The sequence below is a fragment of the Calypte anna genome, chromosome 2, assembly GCF_003957555.1.
Source record: "Calypte anna isolate BGI_N300 chromosome 2, bCalAnn1_v1.p, whole genome shotgun sequence".
NCBI classification, from domain to species: domain Eukaryota; kingdom Metazoa; phylum Chordata; class Aves; order Apodiformes; family Trochilidae; genus Calypte; species Calypte anna.
The window spans coordinates 52,296,234-52,312,052 of NC_044245.1; the positions used below are offsets into that span (position 1 = coordinate 52,296,234).

Here is a 15,819-nt window from a genome sequence, read left to right on the forward strand (position 1 = left end):
GCCAATTCTTTTTCCCATGGCATTTTTTGTCCCACCCCGTGACTGTCATTTTTTCCATTTTGATCTTACCTGAATTACCTGCTTGGCACAAAAGTTTATCAGTGACTAATGAGGTACCTATTTTCATGGATGAAGTGGCTAAAGAATTTTTTCTTTGCTATCTAGATGATTCAGTGAGACTTTGCATTCAACATACTGAGTGTTTATATGCATATTATTTAAATGTACTCTTTTATTGCCCAGAAATATATTGAGTTTTAGTCGAATTAATTAACATATAGAGGTCACTAACTATCCCTGCCTCTCCCCTTTTACTTCTCTTCACTTCACTTTTACTTTACTTCTACTTTACTTTACTACTACTATTCCCAAGAATACCTATACCAGAAAAGAATCATCCCAAAACTGAAGACCTTACTAGGCTTGTAGTGTTTGCTAAAGATCTTCCTGCATGCAGGGCAGCATGAAAGCAGGCTGAGGTGTGGCTGAGGTGTTCTTTAGTGCTTGTCATGCATAGTGCTGAAAAGCCCTATGGGAAACAGCAATTATGGTGCAAGTTAGGGCAACTCTTAGAGTAGCTGGAACTTTTCCAGGGACCAAACTGGCCTGTGGCAACTTCAGATTGGAGATAAATACGTATTTCTTGCATTTGCTTTCTGCTCTGTACTACACCCAAAAGGAACTAAGCTGTCTGACCTTGTCTCAGTTTTCTAGTGTTTTCAATATTGCTGCAGAGGAAGAACACAACTGCATGAATTACTGTCCAAGCAAATAAAAAAAAATGCTATGTAAGGCAACATACAATTGTAAAGAGCCAATAGATGAAGACGGTTGGAAATATACAAGGTTACTTATCTAGCACAGAGGACAGATTCCTGATGTAGTCTCACCAGAACTACTCCTCAAAGCAGAAGCCTCTAGAAGCTCTGCCCCAAGCCAGTTGTCTTTGTATTACAGCATAGGCATCATCAAGGAATAAAACACACTTTCCCCCTTCTATTTAAAAAAATCACTTACAGAAGGGAATGAAAAAACTTTTAAGAACAATTACCATGTAAATCACATTTCCACCCTTTCACTGCTGAAATAAATAGAGGATACCAATAGAAGCAATATGAAGCTCATTTTTTTTCTAGCCACAAGATAAATCTAAAAGAAATAATATTCATGCCATGCTTTTGACTTATTTCCTGAGAGTAGTTTATCTCTTGGATCTACTACCAACTCCAAACGTTATGCTGACAAAATTAATATCTCAGTGGCAAAAGATTACATGGTACAAAGGTATTATACATTAATTTAATATTGGATTTTTTTTTCTTGTTGCAAGATCATCTCTCTGCTTTATGCTGCCTTATGACTACTGACACATGAAATAAAATACAGTGACCAGAATGAATTTTGCAACTCAGTCAGATTTAATTGTATAATGGACTTTTATCAGAGTGTGGGGAAAAAAAGGGTTCATAAAACCAACTGCTAATTGGTGGTTATGGAAAGAAAGTCAACCTGCAATAAAACTGTAATGGTGGTCCATTAAATAGAAGGGAGTAATGGTAGCTAAACTTTACTAAACCTGTAAATACTTAAAATATCAGTAACAGTTTTTTACTGAAACCATGTGATGAGTTTTGAATTGGTTATTCTCAGAAGGCCTGCTGCTATACCACCCTTCAGGCAAAACACCCGCTGAGACCTATATACTTATAAAGAGAGATTACAGACACATTTTAAAGCTGATAAAGGCTGTCTGGATTCAAACTGATTACATACCCATTTCCCAGTTCTGTGAGGTTCAGTTTGCATTATGTTTTGATGGGGTATGCCTCTTTGGGGGGGGGGGAAAAAAAAGGTTTGGATTAAATATTCATTTACACAGACTACTGGATAAAATTATGGCTCAGGAAAACTTCTTGTGCTAACTGTGTTCTTGGATTGACATGTAATGTTCATGACTCAGCATGGGAGTCTGAGGGGTCACACAGAAGGGTCAGATTGTACTTGAAACTGTTTGGGGTACAGGTTCTGTGCTCTCAGCTGCATTACCTTATTACCTTCTGAGACCAGAAACCCTGACTGCCCTCTGTCAATTATTTATGCCCACTCCAAGGCACGGAGAGGGTAACCTAGTTGAGCTAGCAGAGAATTCTCCTGACATATCCACCAGTACATGCAATGAGGAGGTCTGGGCTGATCTGCTAGGACAGCAAACACCCTACAGGGCCACCCCATAGCCTGCATCACCAGAGCTCACCCTCACCTATGCCATGCTGCTATAGATATTCTGCAGCTCAGGGGGATATTCAGCTGTCTTATTTGCTAGGTTTACTACACCATCACAGAAGACATCCCACCACATTCTAGCTCGAGAAGGGCTAAGTAGTGGTGACTAAGCCAGACTCTGCCTTGCACCAACAAGCATAAAGCAGTGTTGGTAGTAGACAAGCAAAGTCACAGCAGCTATACCTGTTTTCACTTGAGCTTTCACCTGCAGCTTCAGACCTTCCTGCAGCAATTACCAGGTGAACACCAAACCCTGGGACACCAAGCACTGCCTAGCAAGACTCTCTGGAGCTTACTGTGACAGCCTCTGGCTACAGCTTAAGCTAGTAAGCAATACAGCAAAAGTATTTTGCATTGAATATCACTTCTTGAATAAAATTCCTGGCCTTGCCAGGAATCTGGTCACATAGCTACATGAATAACCTGCATCCTGAAATGGTGCCTTGGAGGCAGATTTTGGTTTGCACAAACCCACAGAATCATCCGGGTCAGAAAAGACCTCTGAGGTCATCAAGTCCAACCCTTAATCCACTGCCACTGTGGTTACCAGACCATGACACTGAGTGCCACATCCAGTCTCTTCTTAGAAACCTCCAGGCACACAGAATCCACCACCTCCCTGGGCAGCCCATTCCAATGCCTGGCTACCCTCTCTGTAGCAAGTTTCTTCCTAATATCCAGCCTAAACCTGCCCTGGCAGAGCTTACATCCATGCTCTCTTGTCTTGCTGAGAGTTGCCTGGGAAAAGAAACCAACCCCCCCCTGGCTACACCCTCCTTTCAGGGAGTTGTAGAAAGTGATGAGGTCTCCCCTGAGCCTCCTCTTCTCCAGACTGAACACCCCCAGCTCCCTCAGCCCTTCCTCACAGGACTTGTGCTGGATCCCTTCACAGCCTCCTTGCTCTTCTCTGGAGCTGCTCCAGGACCTCAATATCCTTCCTGAATCGAGGGACCCAGAACTGGACACAGTACTTGAGGTGTGGCCTCACCAGCGCTGAGTACAGGGGCAGAATCCCTTCCCTGGACCTGCTGGCCACGCTGTTCCTGATACAGGCCAGGATGCCATTGGTCTTCTTGGCCACCTGGGCACACTGCTGGCTCATGTTCAGCTTCCTGTCAATCCACATCTTTAAACACATAAGGTTGCACAAGTATGCACTCAAAAACACTTTTGAAGCCCAAAGGTCTGATTTCTTTTTCTGACAGAGCTAAAGCATATCCCTTTTTATGGACATCCCTGTAACAGCATCATGCAGCCTGCAGTGTGAACATGGATAGAATAACTTCAGATGCAGCATAGACATAGCCAGCATATCTGCTTCATTCTCTTGGCTCAAGTTAGCATTTCTTGAAGCAATATCAAGATATTGATTACACTGCTGTGAGGAGGGAAAATGTTGCTGGTCACATCTCTCCCAATAAAACCCAGAGAGCACAGTCATTGTGAAACTTCCAAGATCCCAGAGAAAAGTAGTGCTACAAAGTACTGAGAATATCATATCTTCTCTGAAAGTCTTTTTCAGTTAGCAAAGTCTTACTGAGTGTTTTCTTGAGGAAATAAAATGACTGGGAAGTACTCTCCTTTCATCATACATACTTCAGAAAAATGAGATTGGGTGAATCATATTCTTACCCTCTGCTGAAGTATATATCAAAATTTTTTTTCCAAAACTACAAATAACTAGATGCTAGTTTTGAAAATGTCATCATGCCCCAGGATTGCTCTCATAAATATGAGGCATTGTAGCCATTGCCAAGATGTGCTTCATTCCTATTTTTGGGCATACTTTGGAAGTTTATACTTAAGCAACTCTCAGTGCTCTCAGGGGAAGTTGTGCTTAGGTAAGGACTGACACTAAGCCTCGTCATAAAAGGATTTTCTGTATTTCTGAATCTCAGCCCAAGCCTACAGCTAAAGTTTTGAAACCAATTCTTAGACTTAGGTTGGTCCACAGCAAAACCACAGAAATAAACAGAAGTGAACTGTGGGTGGAAAATCAAACTCTGTGTTGAAAGTTTAGATGTTGTCATTCAGGTCCATCTCAAATTTAAACCTGTAGTTCAGATGGACTGGTTCTACTGCTCTTACTTCTCCTTTACCATGCAGCTTTGTGACAGAAGTGGGATTCAAGTTCTACATTCACTACCAGCTGTTTAAAGCATTTAAGACAAAAGAACACTGTCATTCTCCTACCCATGAAGAAGAGTGTATTTTTACACTTCAGAAAATGAGAGAGTATATACAGAGGTAAGAAACTAATTAATTTTTTAATCAGAGCTGACAGTTCAGAGACCAGACATACACCATTAAATGGACAGTATGAGGGCCCTGGGTACGGTTCCCCAGAGGTCTGACTGCCTGTGCTGGAGGACAGCACTGATGTGGCCCAGCTGTGTAACCTTGGGTCCGATAGCCTTGCTTGAGAAGCTGGTGTGTGGCAAAGAGCTGTGAGAAGCAGCCCCCCTGGAGCCCTCCCTGCTCCACTTGGGAGCTTCATTAAAGCTCCAGCACTTGCCCTGAGCCCCTGCCTGAGGTACATCAGGGCTGTGCCTGAGCCCAAGTCATGTACCCCACTGAGTCAGACCTGTCTGGCAGCCACCAGGATGCTGATGATCCCCAAGTGCTGCTGAGGGACTGCTCTCTTTGCTTTTTTTTTTTTTTTTTGGCACCAGCACCAGTGAGGGCCCTCCCAAGCTTGCCTGGTTCCCCCCATGGCGTCCACAGGATCTGACTTGAAACTAGAACATCTGCTTGATACCAGCATCCTTGAATAAAAGTTACATTGTTGAGGCTTATGAATGGATGTTGTTGTTTTATTAAACAACACAAGCTACTGGTCACAGAATTGATATTATTTTAGCTGAAGTTATACAGTCTCCCCTTTCCCAAAGGATAGGGTTATGAGTTGCCATTTAAACCGTCCTAAAATCAGCCCACATGTTTAACATAAGCAGGTATCTAAACTGAATGAACTAAAAGTCTGGTTTATAGATGAGGCTGGATTGAGGGCAACCCTGAGAAGAAGGACTTGTGAGTTTTGGTCGATGAGTTCAAGGTGTGCCAGCAGTCTGCACTTTCAGCCCAGAAAGCCAACCATATCCTTGGCTGCATCAAAAGAAGCACAGACAGCAGGTCAAGGGAGGTGATTCTCCCCCTCTACTCTTCTCTCCTAAGAATCCACCGTGGAAATTGCATCCATGTCTGAAGTCCTCAGCACAGGAAGGATGTGAAGGGATTAGAGTGAGTGTAGGGGAGGGCTACAAGGATGATCAGAAGTCTAGAGCACCTCTCCTGTGAAGACAGGCTGAGAGAGTTTGGGTTGTTCAGCCTGGAGAAGAGAAGGCTCCAGGGAGACCTTGTAGCTTTCTTCCAGTACTTTAAGGGGCCTGCAGGGAAGCTGGGAAGAGACCCTTTGCAAGGGCATGTAGTGACAGGACAAGGGGTAATGACTTTAAACTGGGAGAGGGTAGATTTAGATCAGATATTAAGATGAAATTCTTTAGTCTGATGGCGGTGAGACAGTGACACAGGTTGCCCAGGGAAGCTGTGGATGCCCCATCCCTGGAGATGAAGGCCAGGTTGGACGGAGCTTGGAGCAACCTGGTCTAGTGGGAGGCATCCCTGCCCATGCAGGGGGTTTGGAACTAGGTGATCTTTACTTCCAACCCCCAAAAATTCTATGATTCTGTGTTTAGGTAGTCACTCACTTTTATGCTTTCTCAGTTTCCCATGACTTTCTGTTGTGACGCCCATAGAATGACTGCAGGGAAGGGCTCAGATACCCAGTGCAAAAACAGCTCCTCATCATGTTGGGGTGCAGGGCTTTGTGTCTGTTCTCACTTGGAGCACTGGCACACTTGCTCAGTTACACACTGGGCATGTGCTCTGGAAAATCCACAGCACAGGATATGTTTGTATGCAGAAATACCCATATACAGAAATTTTTATTTCAATAGGAATTTACTTCTAAATAGGCTGATTATTGTCTTTAAACACTGGTAATGAATACAAGAATGTTTCTGCTATGAGTCACACAATATTTAAAAGAAAAGGGAATTCATAATTGAGCAATCACAGACACGATGGTTACTGTGTTAAAAGCAGATTAAAGAGTCCACTTATCCTGCCGTGAATTTTCATTACATTACTTGGGATTTTATAGGAAAGAAAAATTATTTTGTTGCCTATATTACAACATATTTTTATTGATTTGTCTATAGTAAAATAACCCCCCAGACCTGCAGTGGGGATAAGTCAGTTCTCTTGGTGGAAAGATAGAAGATCCAAAATGAGAACAAAACCCCTATTCATAATTTGACTCTAAGAAATGGTGTCTGTTCCATGTGTCTGTGTGTCAAATCTGCACATTCACTTCTCTAACCATTTCCATTCTAGAATGTAGAAATGGTGAAGCACATAAATTTTTTATCGAAATACTGCTAAATTGGGACCTAAATGTTGTTTTATGAACTCCTAACTGTAACTTTATGTATTATGGTAAATGAATATCAAATTCCTTATATATACATATGTCAAAAGACACCTGCAAACATAAGATAGATCAGAGGCTATAGATTTTGTTGGGAATTAAACTGAAGATCTACATGGGTTCAGTAAATGCCAAAGAAAAGTTAGAAGTTTTTTCTGAAAATATCTTTGAAACAGGTTGTTTTTTAAATTAAATTTGCGCATATATGTTTATATAACAATTCAGCATTTAAGTTCTGACAATCACATTACATGTTAATCTCAAGAAACTTTTACTGATCTTTATTACTTCAATTAATTATTTCCACATCCTTTCTTTAAATGGTCCATCATGAGTACTCACGTGAGTATCTCAACCTCTTCCTGTAAATAAAAAAAATGTTAAAATCCCTGATACTGCTCAGAGCCATAGAATCTGAATCAGCCTTGGTTTTCAAAAATTGCCTGAATTGGAGTACCTTGGATTCATGTTACTTGTTCCCTATTGATTAAATATTTTATTTTCTTGACAGTGCACTATTTGTTGATCACTAAAACACTAGGAATTGAGCTACATTTAATTTCAACAGCCTACTTCAGAATTCAGATGTTATACATGCACAAAACCAACCCTACTGTCTTCCCCCATAATCTACCTGACTTTTCCCAGTCTTTTACTTGATTTACAGCACTGTTCTTTTCAGAGCTGTATGTATAGCTGCTATCTCATTTTAATTCTAAAAATGGCATAGTTCAGGCTAGCTTGGAAGATCTGGACAGGCCACCACTTTAACCACAGGAAAAGAGGGAGAATCAGTATTTTCAAATCTTTACTCTTAAAAGCAACCCTCACATCTCCTTGTATTGGCTGGTGCAGAGGTACCAAAAAAAGCGTGACTCAGCTTTTCTCAGAAGAGACACAGAAAACCAGTCAGTGATTCCACTACACTGCACAAGAGGTTTGCAGAGTCTGTGGCTGCTGCTTTAGTCCCTGATGCTGCAGATCCGCATCTTTTCCCACGTGAGGCAGAGGAGGTCAAGACGTGTGACAGGGAGGGGGAAGGGGGGCAGAATTTCTGAACCTCTTCTTGCAAACCCTTGGTCCTCCCCCTGCACAGAGTGGGAAACAGTTCTGAACTGCAAAGCAATTGGGTAAAAACACAGCCATGCACAGCACAGAACCATAACACTGGGTCTTTGGTGAAAGCTGATGCAGGCTGTAGGAAGTACAGTGGCACCAACCCAGGCACAAGAGATTGGGAGCTATTCTAGACAAGGTCAGTATTTTTTTTCTTTTTAAGGAAGCAAGCTAACAAACAAAGAAACAATGAACCCCCCATTCCCAAAATTAAAAAAAAACACCAAAACCTAAAAAAACCTCCCATGACTTGTTGTTCTGGTTTGTTGGTTTGTTTGTTTGGTTTTTTTTAGAACATAGATTAATATTTTTTTTTTTCCATATCCATACTCATTTACAGAAATGACACCATCTGATACTCACATCCATGTATTACCAGTGGGTTTCTATGTGAGAAGGGTGGAAAGGAAACCAAACAATATGATCTGCAACAACTGCTAGTTTGGCTTCTCTTTTTCTTAGCTGCACACGGCAGGTAAAATTGGAACGACGTATCTTCGGAAGGGAACGCTTGCGGAGATCCAGGAAAGTTTGCCACGAGAGGGAGCTCTCAAGCAGCCATACAATTTTTTTTCAGCCTACAGAAGAAAAGCATGTCAAAATTAGCCAAGAGCCAAAACTTCAGCCAGCTGATTCCCAAAATGTATATGTCTGAAATTCTTCATTAGCAACAACAACAAAAGAAGTATTTAAAAATATATGTCTATAACTTTATGTATGCATGAAAATATCTGTATGTAAGGAAAACTTTCTTTGCTTTTGAGGAACAACCCTGCAGCTTCTTATGTGAGAAAACCTTTTGTGATCAATACTGGTACTGTAGGAGTTACTCCAGTAACAAGTGACTGCTAAATCTGGTCTATTTATAGAAGGGTTTGCATTACAGGGGAAAAAAAAAAAAAAAGTAGCCAAACAAGAGACCTCTAAATCAGATCATACATGTTTATTCCCATGCAGTGAGAAGTGGGTGGCTTTGTCTAAATGTGGACAGGGTCTACTACTGCACTGCAGTTACTAGATTGAGTATCAATATACTGCCAGGTTTCTGTGCAATGAGGAGGATACCACCCTGCATGGCCTTTCACATTCTTCAGTGCATTCATTGCCTTGCAAGCTTCCTGCAGATAATAAAAAATGCCGTGACTTGTTTTGCAAGAGCAGAGATTTTGCCATTCCAAGGCCAAAATACACCCAGCTGCACGTCCCTTGATACTGCTGTGCAGCACACTGTGTGCTCTCCAGTCTTGACTTTTCAGGTCAGATGAATCAAGTATCTTGGATCCTTTTCTATTGCTTTTTTTACTGCTGTTACAAACAGTAGCATAACTAATTAGTAGCATAAATAATTAGGAAGGATATCGAGGTCCTGGAGCAGGTCCAAAAGAGGGCAACCAGGCTGGTAAAGGGACTCGAGCACAGATCCTATGAGGAGAGGCTGAGGGAGCTGGGGGTGTTCAGCCTGGAGAAGAGGAGGCTCAGGGGAGACCTCATCGCTCTCTACAACTCCCTGAAAGGAGGGTGTAGCCAGGTGGGGGGTTTGGTCTCTTTTCCCAGACGACTTTCAACAAGACAAGAGGGCACGGTCTCAAGTTGCGCCAGGGGAAGTTTAGGTTAGATATTAGAAAGAATTTCTTTACAGAGAGAGTGATCAGGCATTGGAATGGGCTGCCCAGGGAAGTAGTGGATTCTCCATCCCTGGAGATATTTAAAAAGAGACTGGATGTGGCACTCAGTGCCATGGTCTGGTAACCGCAGCAGTAGTGGATCAAGGGTTGGACTTGATGATCTCTGAGGTCCCTTCCAACCAAGCCAATTCTATGATTCTATGATAACAAGACAAGGTAATTGCATGTATATTGAAAAAATTCTCTTAAGCATGTAGACTAAAAGTTTGATCCGTTTCTTAAGGTTTAAAGTTTAGAAAACTTTGTATTGATGGACTGTTATGTTGATCTATTGCATCCCAAATTTTTCCAGCATGACAAAAAGTTATTATACAGCAACGCTATACAAAAGTTTGACACAGAACTCCGGCGTATCATACTCCATCACAGAAATTTAAAGAGAGAAAAGCATAATTGATCAAGGTCTAGCAAATTAACCTCCTGCACAAAACAGCCTCAATTATTCTTTTGACAAACTACAGCTAAATACTACTTCTACTACAAGAGACAAACATTTATGCCACTGCACAAAAATTATCTAAAGGATACTAAATTAAGTAACAGTGCCTTGAGTAGTTATAGAAGACACGATAGAACAACATGATAAAAGAGAAGTGACCACTTACATGTTAATTCTGACACTTATTGAGCTGTTATTACTGTTTCTCATTACCCACTGTTTTTCACTTGTTCTTTCTTCTCTGTATTACATGCATCAAGAAAATTAGCAAATGAATCATAAAAGATTTATCAGGATGAAGTATTTAATTGCAGTAGCTACATGTTAAAACATATTTGACAATAAGGAACAAATTAGTGCCTTTGAGTGATCCACTAATCAGGCATCAGTCTGACTGCCCTCACACCTAATTTCTGTAATCAAATTGACTTAGTATGTACAAGAAAAATACCTGCTAGGCTCTACTAGTTTCAGACTACTACTTTCAACTTCTGTTTTCTAAATAAGCACACAAAAGCAATCTATATTAAATGTAATTTCAACAACAACCATGGCACAATCCAAAATGTAGCAAAGTTCACTGAGAACATTTTTAATACAGTTACATCTAACTTCATCTTTAAGGTTTTGTAAGAAAAATGGGTAACATTTCAACTGACCTGGTATATATATTGCAACACTATCAGAATAACTTGCCTTTATAAATTGATTTCTATTCAGAAGGTATTCATTACTTCATCATTCAGTGAATTAAAATGACTCATAAAGTGATAAGTTCAGCTTGAAAAGATACACATCATCTTTTTGCAATAATGTAAAAAAATACGTAAAATAAGTACAGATACAGCACGGATAATAAAGAAATGCAGCATTTCTGATTACAATAGCACAATACGACAGTATTTTACTTCCTGATAGTATTAAGAAAAACCTTGATGTACTGATCTTCAACCTATAAGCAATTAAAGCATATGGTTATTCCAGAATACATTCAAAGGAGGTGGTATATGAGTGAGGAACACCCAAGACAACCTAAGCATTTACTTCAAGCTACTTCAAGCCAAGCTACGTCTACTTCAAGCCAGCGTGGAACATGATGTAGAAGTACTATCCTGGATGATGAGGAAACAGACAAGAATGTAAGGACAACTTTCTCATAGATTTCTTCACTGTCAACTTAGGCTACGTCAAGTGTAATTTAAGAGAATTTCCTGAGTGACTCATGCTTAAATTAGATCTATTTTCATTATTATGGCCTGTGCTTGCTATTTATGATAGACTTTTCAATTGGAGGATTTTTAAGGGATTTTTATAGTTCTTTCAGTGATAGGATTACATCAATTACATAGGATTTTTCAAAAGGGGAAGTCAGTCTGTGGAATGAACTTTTCCCCTGGAATGACTGACAGGAGCACTACGGAAGATCAATAACTGGGTTGCACAAGGTCTCAGCCTGTTAGGAGAGGAGAGAGGGCAGAAACAGAGCCTGAAACACAGAACGTGCTTTCTTTTCAGCTCAAGAAATGAAGAGCCCAGCATTCTCCCTCCCCAGCCTGTTTCTTTGTACAGCTCTCACCTTTTCCAGAACAGGATGTTACACGCAGTAATTGTGCAGCACACTTGTATGGGATGGTAGCATAGAAACAGGTTTGGTGTGCAATTCAGGTTGGAAATGTGCCTCACTGGATTAGCGTCATTCACCTCACCTCAGCTCCTCCCGTAATTCCTCTGGCTGCAAGCAAGCGATACGCAGAAGAGTGAAGGAAATTTTGGTTCTGTCTTCAATGATGGCACTTAATTGCTCTACAAAATATTATGCGTTGTACAAATACACAAGAGTAGTGGATTTATGCTCACATGCTTGCATATCAAAAAGGACTGCATTCCAAAGGAAGCAATCTCCTTAGCCGAGAATAAGAGGCTTTAAAATATCTTTGGCTTGAATAAAAATGCCTTCTTTTTGGACCCTAGCCCACATCCCTAGGTTTAAAGTCCACCAAGACTTTTTGAGAATATCTAGCAACGAAATAGTATCCTTTGTCCAAGGTGGAAAACTGCTCGAGATTTGATGTTAGAGTCCTACTCCTGCCTTGCCACAAAGAGAAATGAGTTTCCTGGAGATCTGTCCACCGAATTAAAATGCTATGTGTTTGCAGAGGAAGAAATGAACCAGCACTTACTGATCCCACAAAAAAAGGTAATTATGTTCAGTGCTAGGATGTCAAAGGCAATTGCCTTGATCTTATCAGAACTTATCAGATCTTATTAGTGATAAAAAGGCTACCAATTTTCTAATGTTATGTTGATGTTTATACAGTATGAAGGTACTAGTGCTGTCAGGTAGTAACAGGATGAAATACAGTAACCTAATCCTCTGATTTTAGAGCAAGGCAATTATTTTCTCCTGTGTTTTCTAAGAAACCACTTATTACATGAATGGGGGGTGCGGGGCAGAGTGACATATCCCAGCATGGCTTTTTGCTCTTAACATAACTTTGTGGTGCTGTCTTTGAGTTGAGAAAATAGTTTCAGCATTTCAAGTGTGTACATTATTACACTTTACTGTTCTCAGGTTCAATGCTGTTCACAGCAATTAGATTACATAATCAGTGCATGTGCTTGGAATCAAGACAAATTCAGAAAAGACAGAGCCTCGAGCTTTCCCCTCTCTTTTTGCTCAGGATTTTGTATCTTAAGAGTGACATTAACCTGGACTATAGTGAAAGGTGAATTTTACATTTCTTGTTTTTTTCAGAAGGTTTGGTGGACTGAAACTGTTTATAGTTATTGATCCTGAAAGAGTTCAGTATCATCTATTCAATCAACAATCACTTTTACAACTTTCATAGCAATAAATTTACTTTTTAAACTTAAAACACCAATGAATTGGATTCCAGTGCACTGAAAAAAAATGTAACAATGCAATTTTATTTTTCTGATATTTATTTTTCCGTTTCCACACAACAGCTGTCATGGAAGAGGTACCACCAGCCCTCATCTAGCTTCTGGCTATTTTTACTTTCCCTGCACCAGTTCTGGCACTTGCTTAACTCCAGAGTGAAGTAATGCAGGAACCTGCATCAGCAAAAAGGTAATTCTATGGGGAAGGAAAAACTCTTGAATTTTTTAGGTGAAGCCAAATAAGCACCAGCTCTAGCGTTAAGAACTGTAAGGACTGCATAAATAACAGCAGGGGAAGAAAAGGACAGCTTGTATCAAGAGCAGCTTGCAGTTCAGCATAACATTAATCCTCCCAGCATCAGAGACATCTCTTAACTGGGGATTTTACACTTCCATCTCCTGAGCCCCATGCTTCTGCCCCTAGACCTGTGAGCCAGCCCAGCTCACAGATACCAGCACTGCCATTTAACCCATTAAATCAACATGAAGGGGTCGGTGAGTGCAGGGCCTGGCACAAGGGACGAGACCGGGTCCAAGCCAAGCAATTTGGGTATAAGGAAGGGGAAATCGACCTCTTCTGGCCTTTCCCTGGATGCGAAAACCCCAGCCGTGCTCTCAGAGGCCTGAAAGGCCGCACAAACATGCTGTGAGGACAATGTGGAAGGAGCAGGACAGGACTGATGTAAGGGGACACTGAGACACCACCTCCAGTCACAGCCCCTGCACTGAAGTGTCCGTGTGTTAAATACAGCCAATTCCCGGCATGCGGTTGGCCACACTGCGGGGCTCACTCACCGCACCCTGCCTACCGAGCTGCATCTTCCATTAGGGCAGAGGGAAGGGCCGCAGAGGCTGCAGGGCACCGCTTGACAAAGTCTGGACAGCTCTGGAGAGGCAGCAACTACACCGCCACCTCCGCAGTGGGGCTCTCCGCCTTCTCCAGTCCCGCACAGCCTCGCTTCCCGCACCGCCCGTTCCCACGCAGCCTCCCTTCCCCTTCCCTCTGCCGCTCCAAGGAGCAGCAGGCAGGCTGAGGCCGCCGGCTACCCACACCCTAGCTGGGGGAGGAAGAGAAAAAAACGGGAGAAGCGCAGGAGCCACCCCGGGATGCCCCTCAGCGAGCCCCTCCTCGCCCAATACACCTCAGCGCCGCCCCGGAGCGCCCAAAGGACACGAGGGAGTCCCAGCACCCTCTGCACCCTTTCCCCCTCCTTCTCCTTCTCCTCCGGTGCCTCCTAGGGATACCCAGGCCACGGGCCGGCACTTCAGCAACTGGGGGGGACACACTGAACCCCTTCTTCCTCTGCGGGCAGCGGAGAGGAGGACGCATGCGCCACCTTCCTCCGCCGGACACCGCCGGCAGAGGGGATGGGGGGGTTGGGGCGAAAGCCGCAGCGTGGGGCGGGACCAGGTGCGTGCGCACGGCGCTGGTGGAGGCGGGAGGAGGAGGAGAAGGAGGAGGGAGAGAAGGAAAGAAGGAAGGAGGGAGGGAGAAAAAGAGGGAGGGAGAGGCGGAACCGTCGCTCGCCCCGCCCCACACCCCACGCCCCACCTCTGTGGCGCCGGCTCTGGCTGGCGGCGAAGTGGGGGGTGGGGAGGGACGGGGACGCAACTTCCACGGGACGGAGGCGGCGCCGCTGCAGCTCGGCGGCGGTGAACGAGAGGAAGAAGGGCGCGGCGGAGTACGAGAGGCTCCGTAAAGACTTTCCCGAGCCGAGCTGCCTTCCCCCCCCCCCCCTTCCCACCGTGAGGGCCCGACGAGGAAGGGGAACGTAGTGGCGTTGAATCCCGTCCCGCCGGAGCGAAGTTTCGAAGCTGCCCCGCGGGCAAAGAGGAGGAGCTGGGGGCCACGGCGTCGGGGAGCATGAGAGGTGCGCCCTGGCCTCACCGCTGCTGCGCCCCTGGGAGGACGGGCCGGTGCCCGCGGCGGTGAGAGGCAGCCCGGGGATCGCTCCTCGGCGCCTGCGGGCGGGAGGAGAGAGCGAGAGGCGACTGCGGCAGTTCCCGCGGGGACCCTCTGACCCCCGGCTGCACGCCCTCCACTGAGGTGCCTGCGAGCCCCCTCCGCCCCGTAGGGAGAGCTTTAGTGCTTTTTCTCACTCTCCGTTTCCCTTCCCCCGGCGGGGAAAGAGGAGGGGCAAGGAGCCCTCCCGGGATCCCTTAGGACGACGCGGAGGCGGCTGGAAAGCCCCGAGCCCGTGGAGGCGTCTCCCGCCGGACCCCTCCGCCCGCCGCAGCCTGCCAAGCCTTGCCTGCGCCCCCGTCTTCCAATCCTTACCTCAGGCTTCACCTTGCGGTCCGGTCTGGTCCGGTTCGGGGAGGAGGCTGGGGGAAGCCCCTGCGGCGGCCTGCGGTGCGTGTGCGCATGGAGGTGGCGGGCGCGGAGCCGGGGCGGAGAGGGCGAGGAGAAGAAGCTTGATGAGCGTCGCGGCCCTGCCGGGGACCGCCGCCACCTCGCCGGGCGTTTCCCTCCCCTTGCCGCCCGCCCTGCCCTGGCCACGCTTCCGACCCTGAAGGCGGTCGGCTCGTCTCCGAAAAAACTTTTCCACAGCGGCCGAGGATGGAGTCTGCCGGTATGGATTATTTCTGCGACCAGGTGCAGCAGAAGGACGTGGGCCGCAGGATGCAGGTCGGCCAGGAGCTGCTGGAGTACCTGAACGACCCGGCGAAGTCCCCCGATGTGGAACAAGACCAGCAACGCCTTGACAAAGTGATCGACGAATTAACAGGATGGGTCAACTCTAGTAATTTTAAGGTGAGGCTGGGTACAGGAAGACCATGATTCATCATGGTAGGGAGGTACAGCGCTCCGGATGACTTTTTGATCAGATACGAGTATAAATAAAACAACGTTTATACTAGTTTTTATCCCTCCCTGCACAAAGGGAAATTCAGAAATTTTGGGA

The 15,819-nt window shown here is 44.4% G+C and overlaps 1 protein-coding gene across 23 annotated transcripts in view; it reads left to right on the forward strand.

The window, feature by feature from the left end:
- The first annotated feature begins 14,517 nt into the window (after nt 1-14,517).
- Nucleotides 14,518-15,819, forward strand: part of CLASP2 (cytoplasmic linker associated protein 2) — a 137,337-nt gene continuing 136,035 nt past the window's right edge. For all 23 annotated transcript variants that reach the window (XM_030444450.1, XM_030444458.1, XM_030444452.1 and 20 more), the window contains exon 1: nt 14,518-15,668. In XM_030444450.1, coding sequence (XP_030300310.1) covers nt 15,474-15,668 — 195 coding nt within the window. In that variant the 5' untranslated portion in view covers nt 14,518-15,473. The remainder of the gene's footprint in view (nt 15,669-15,819) is intronic.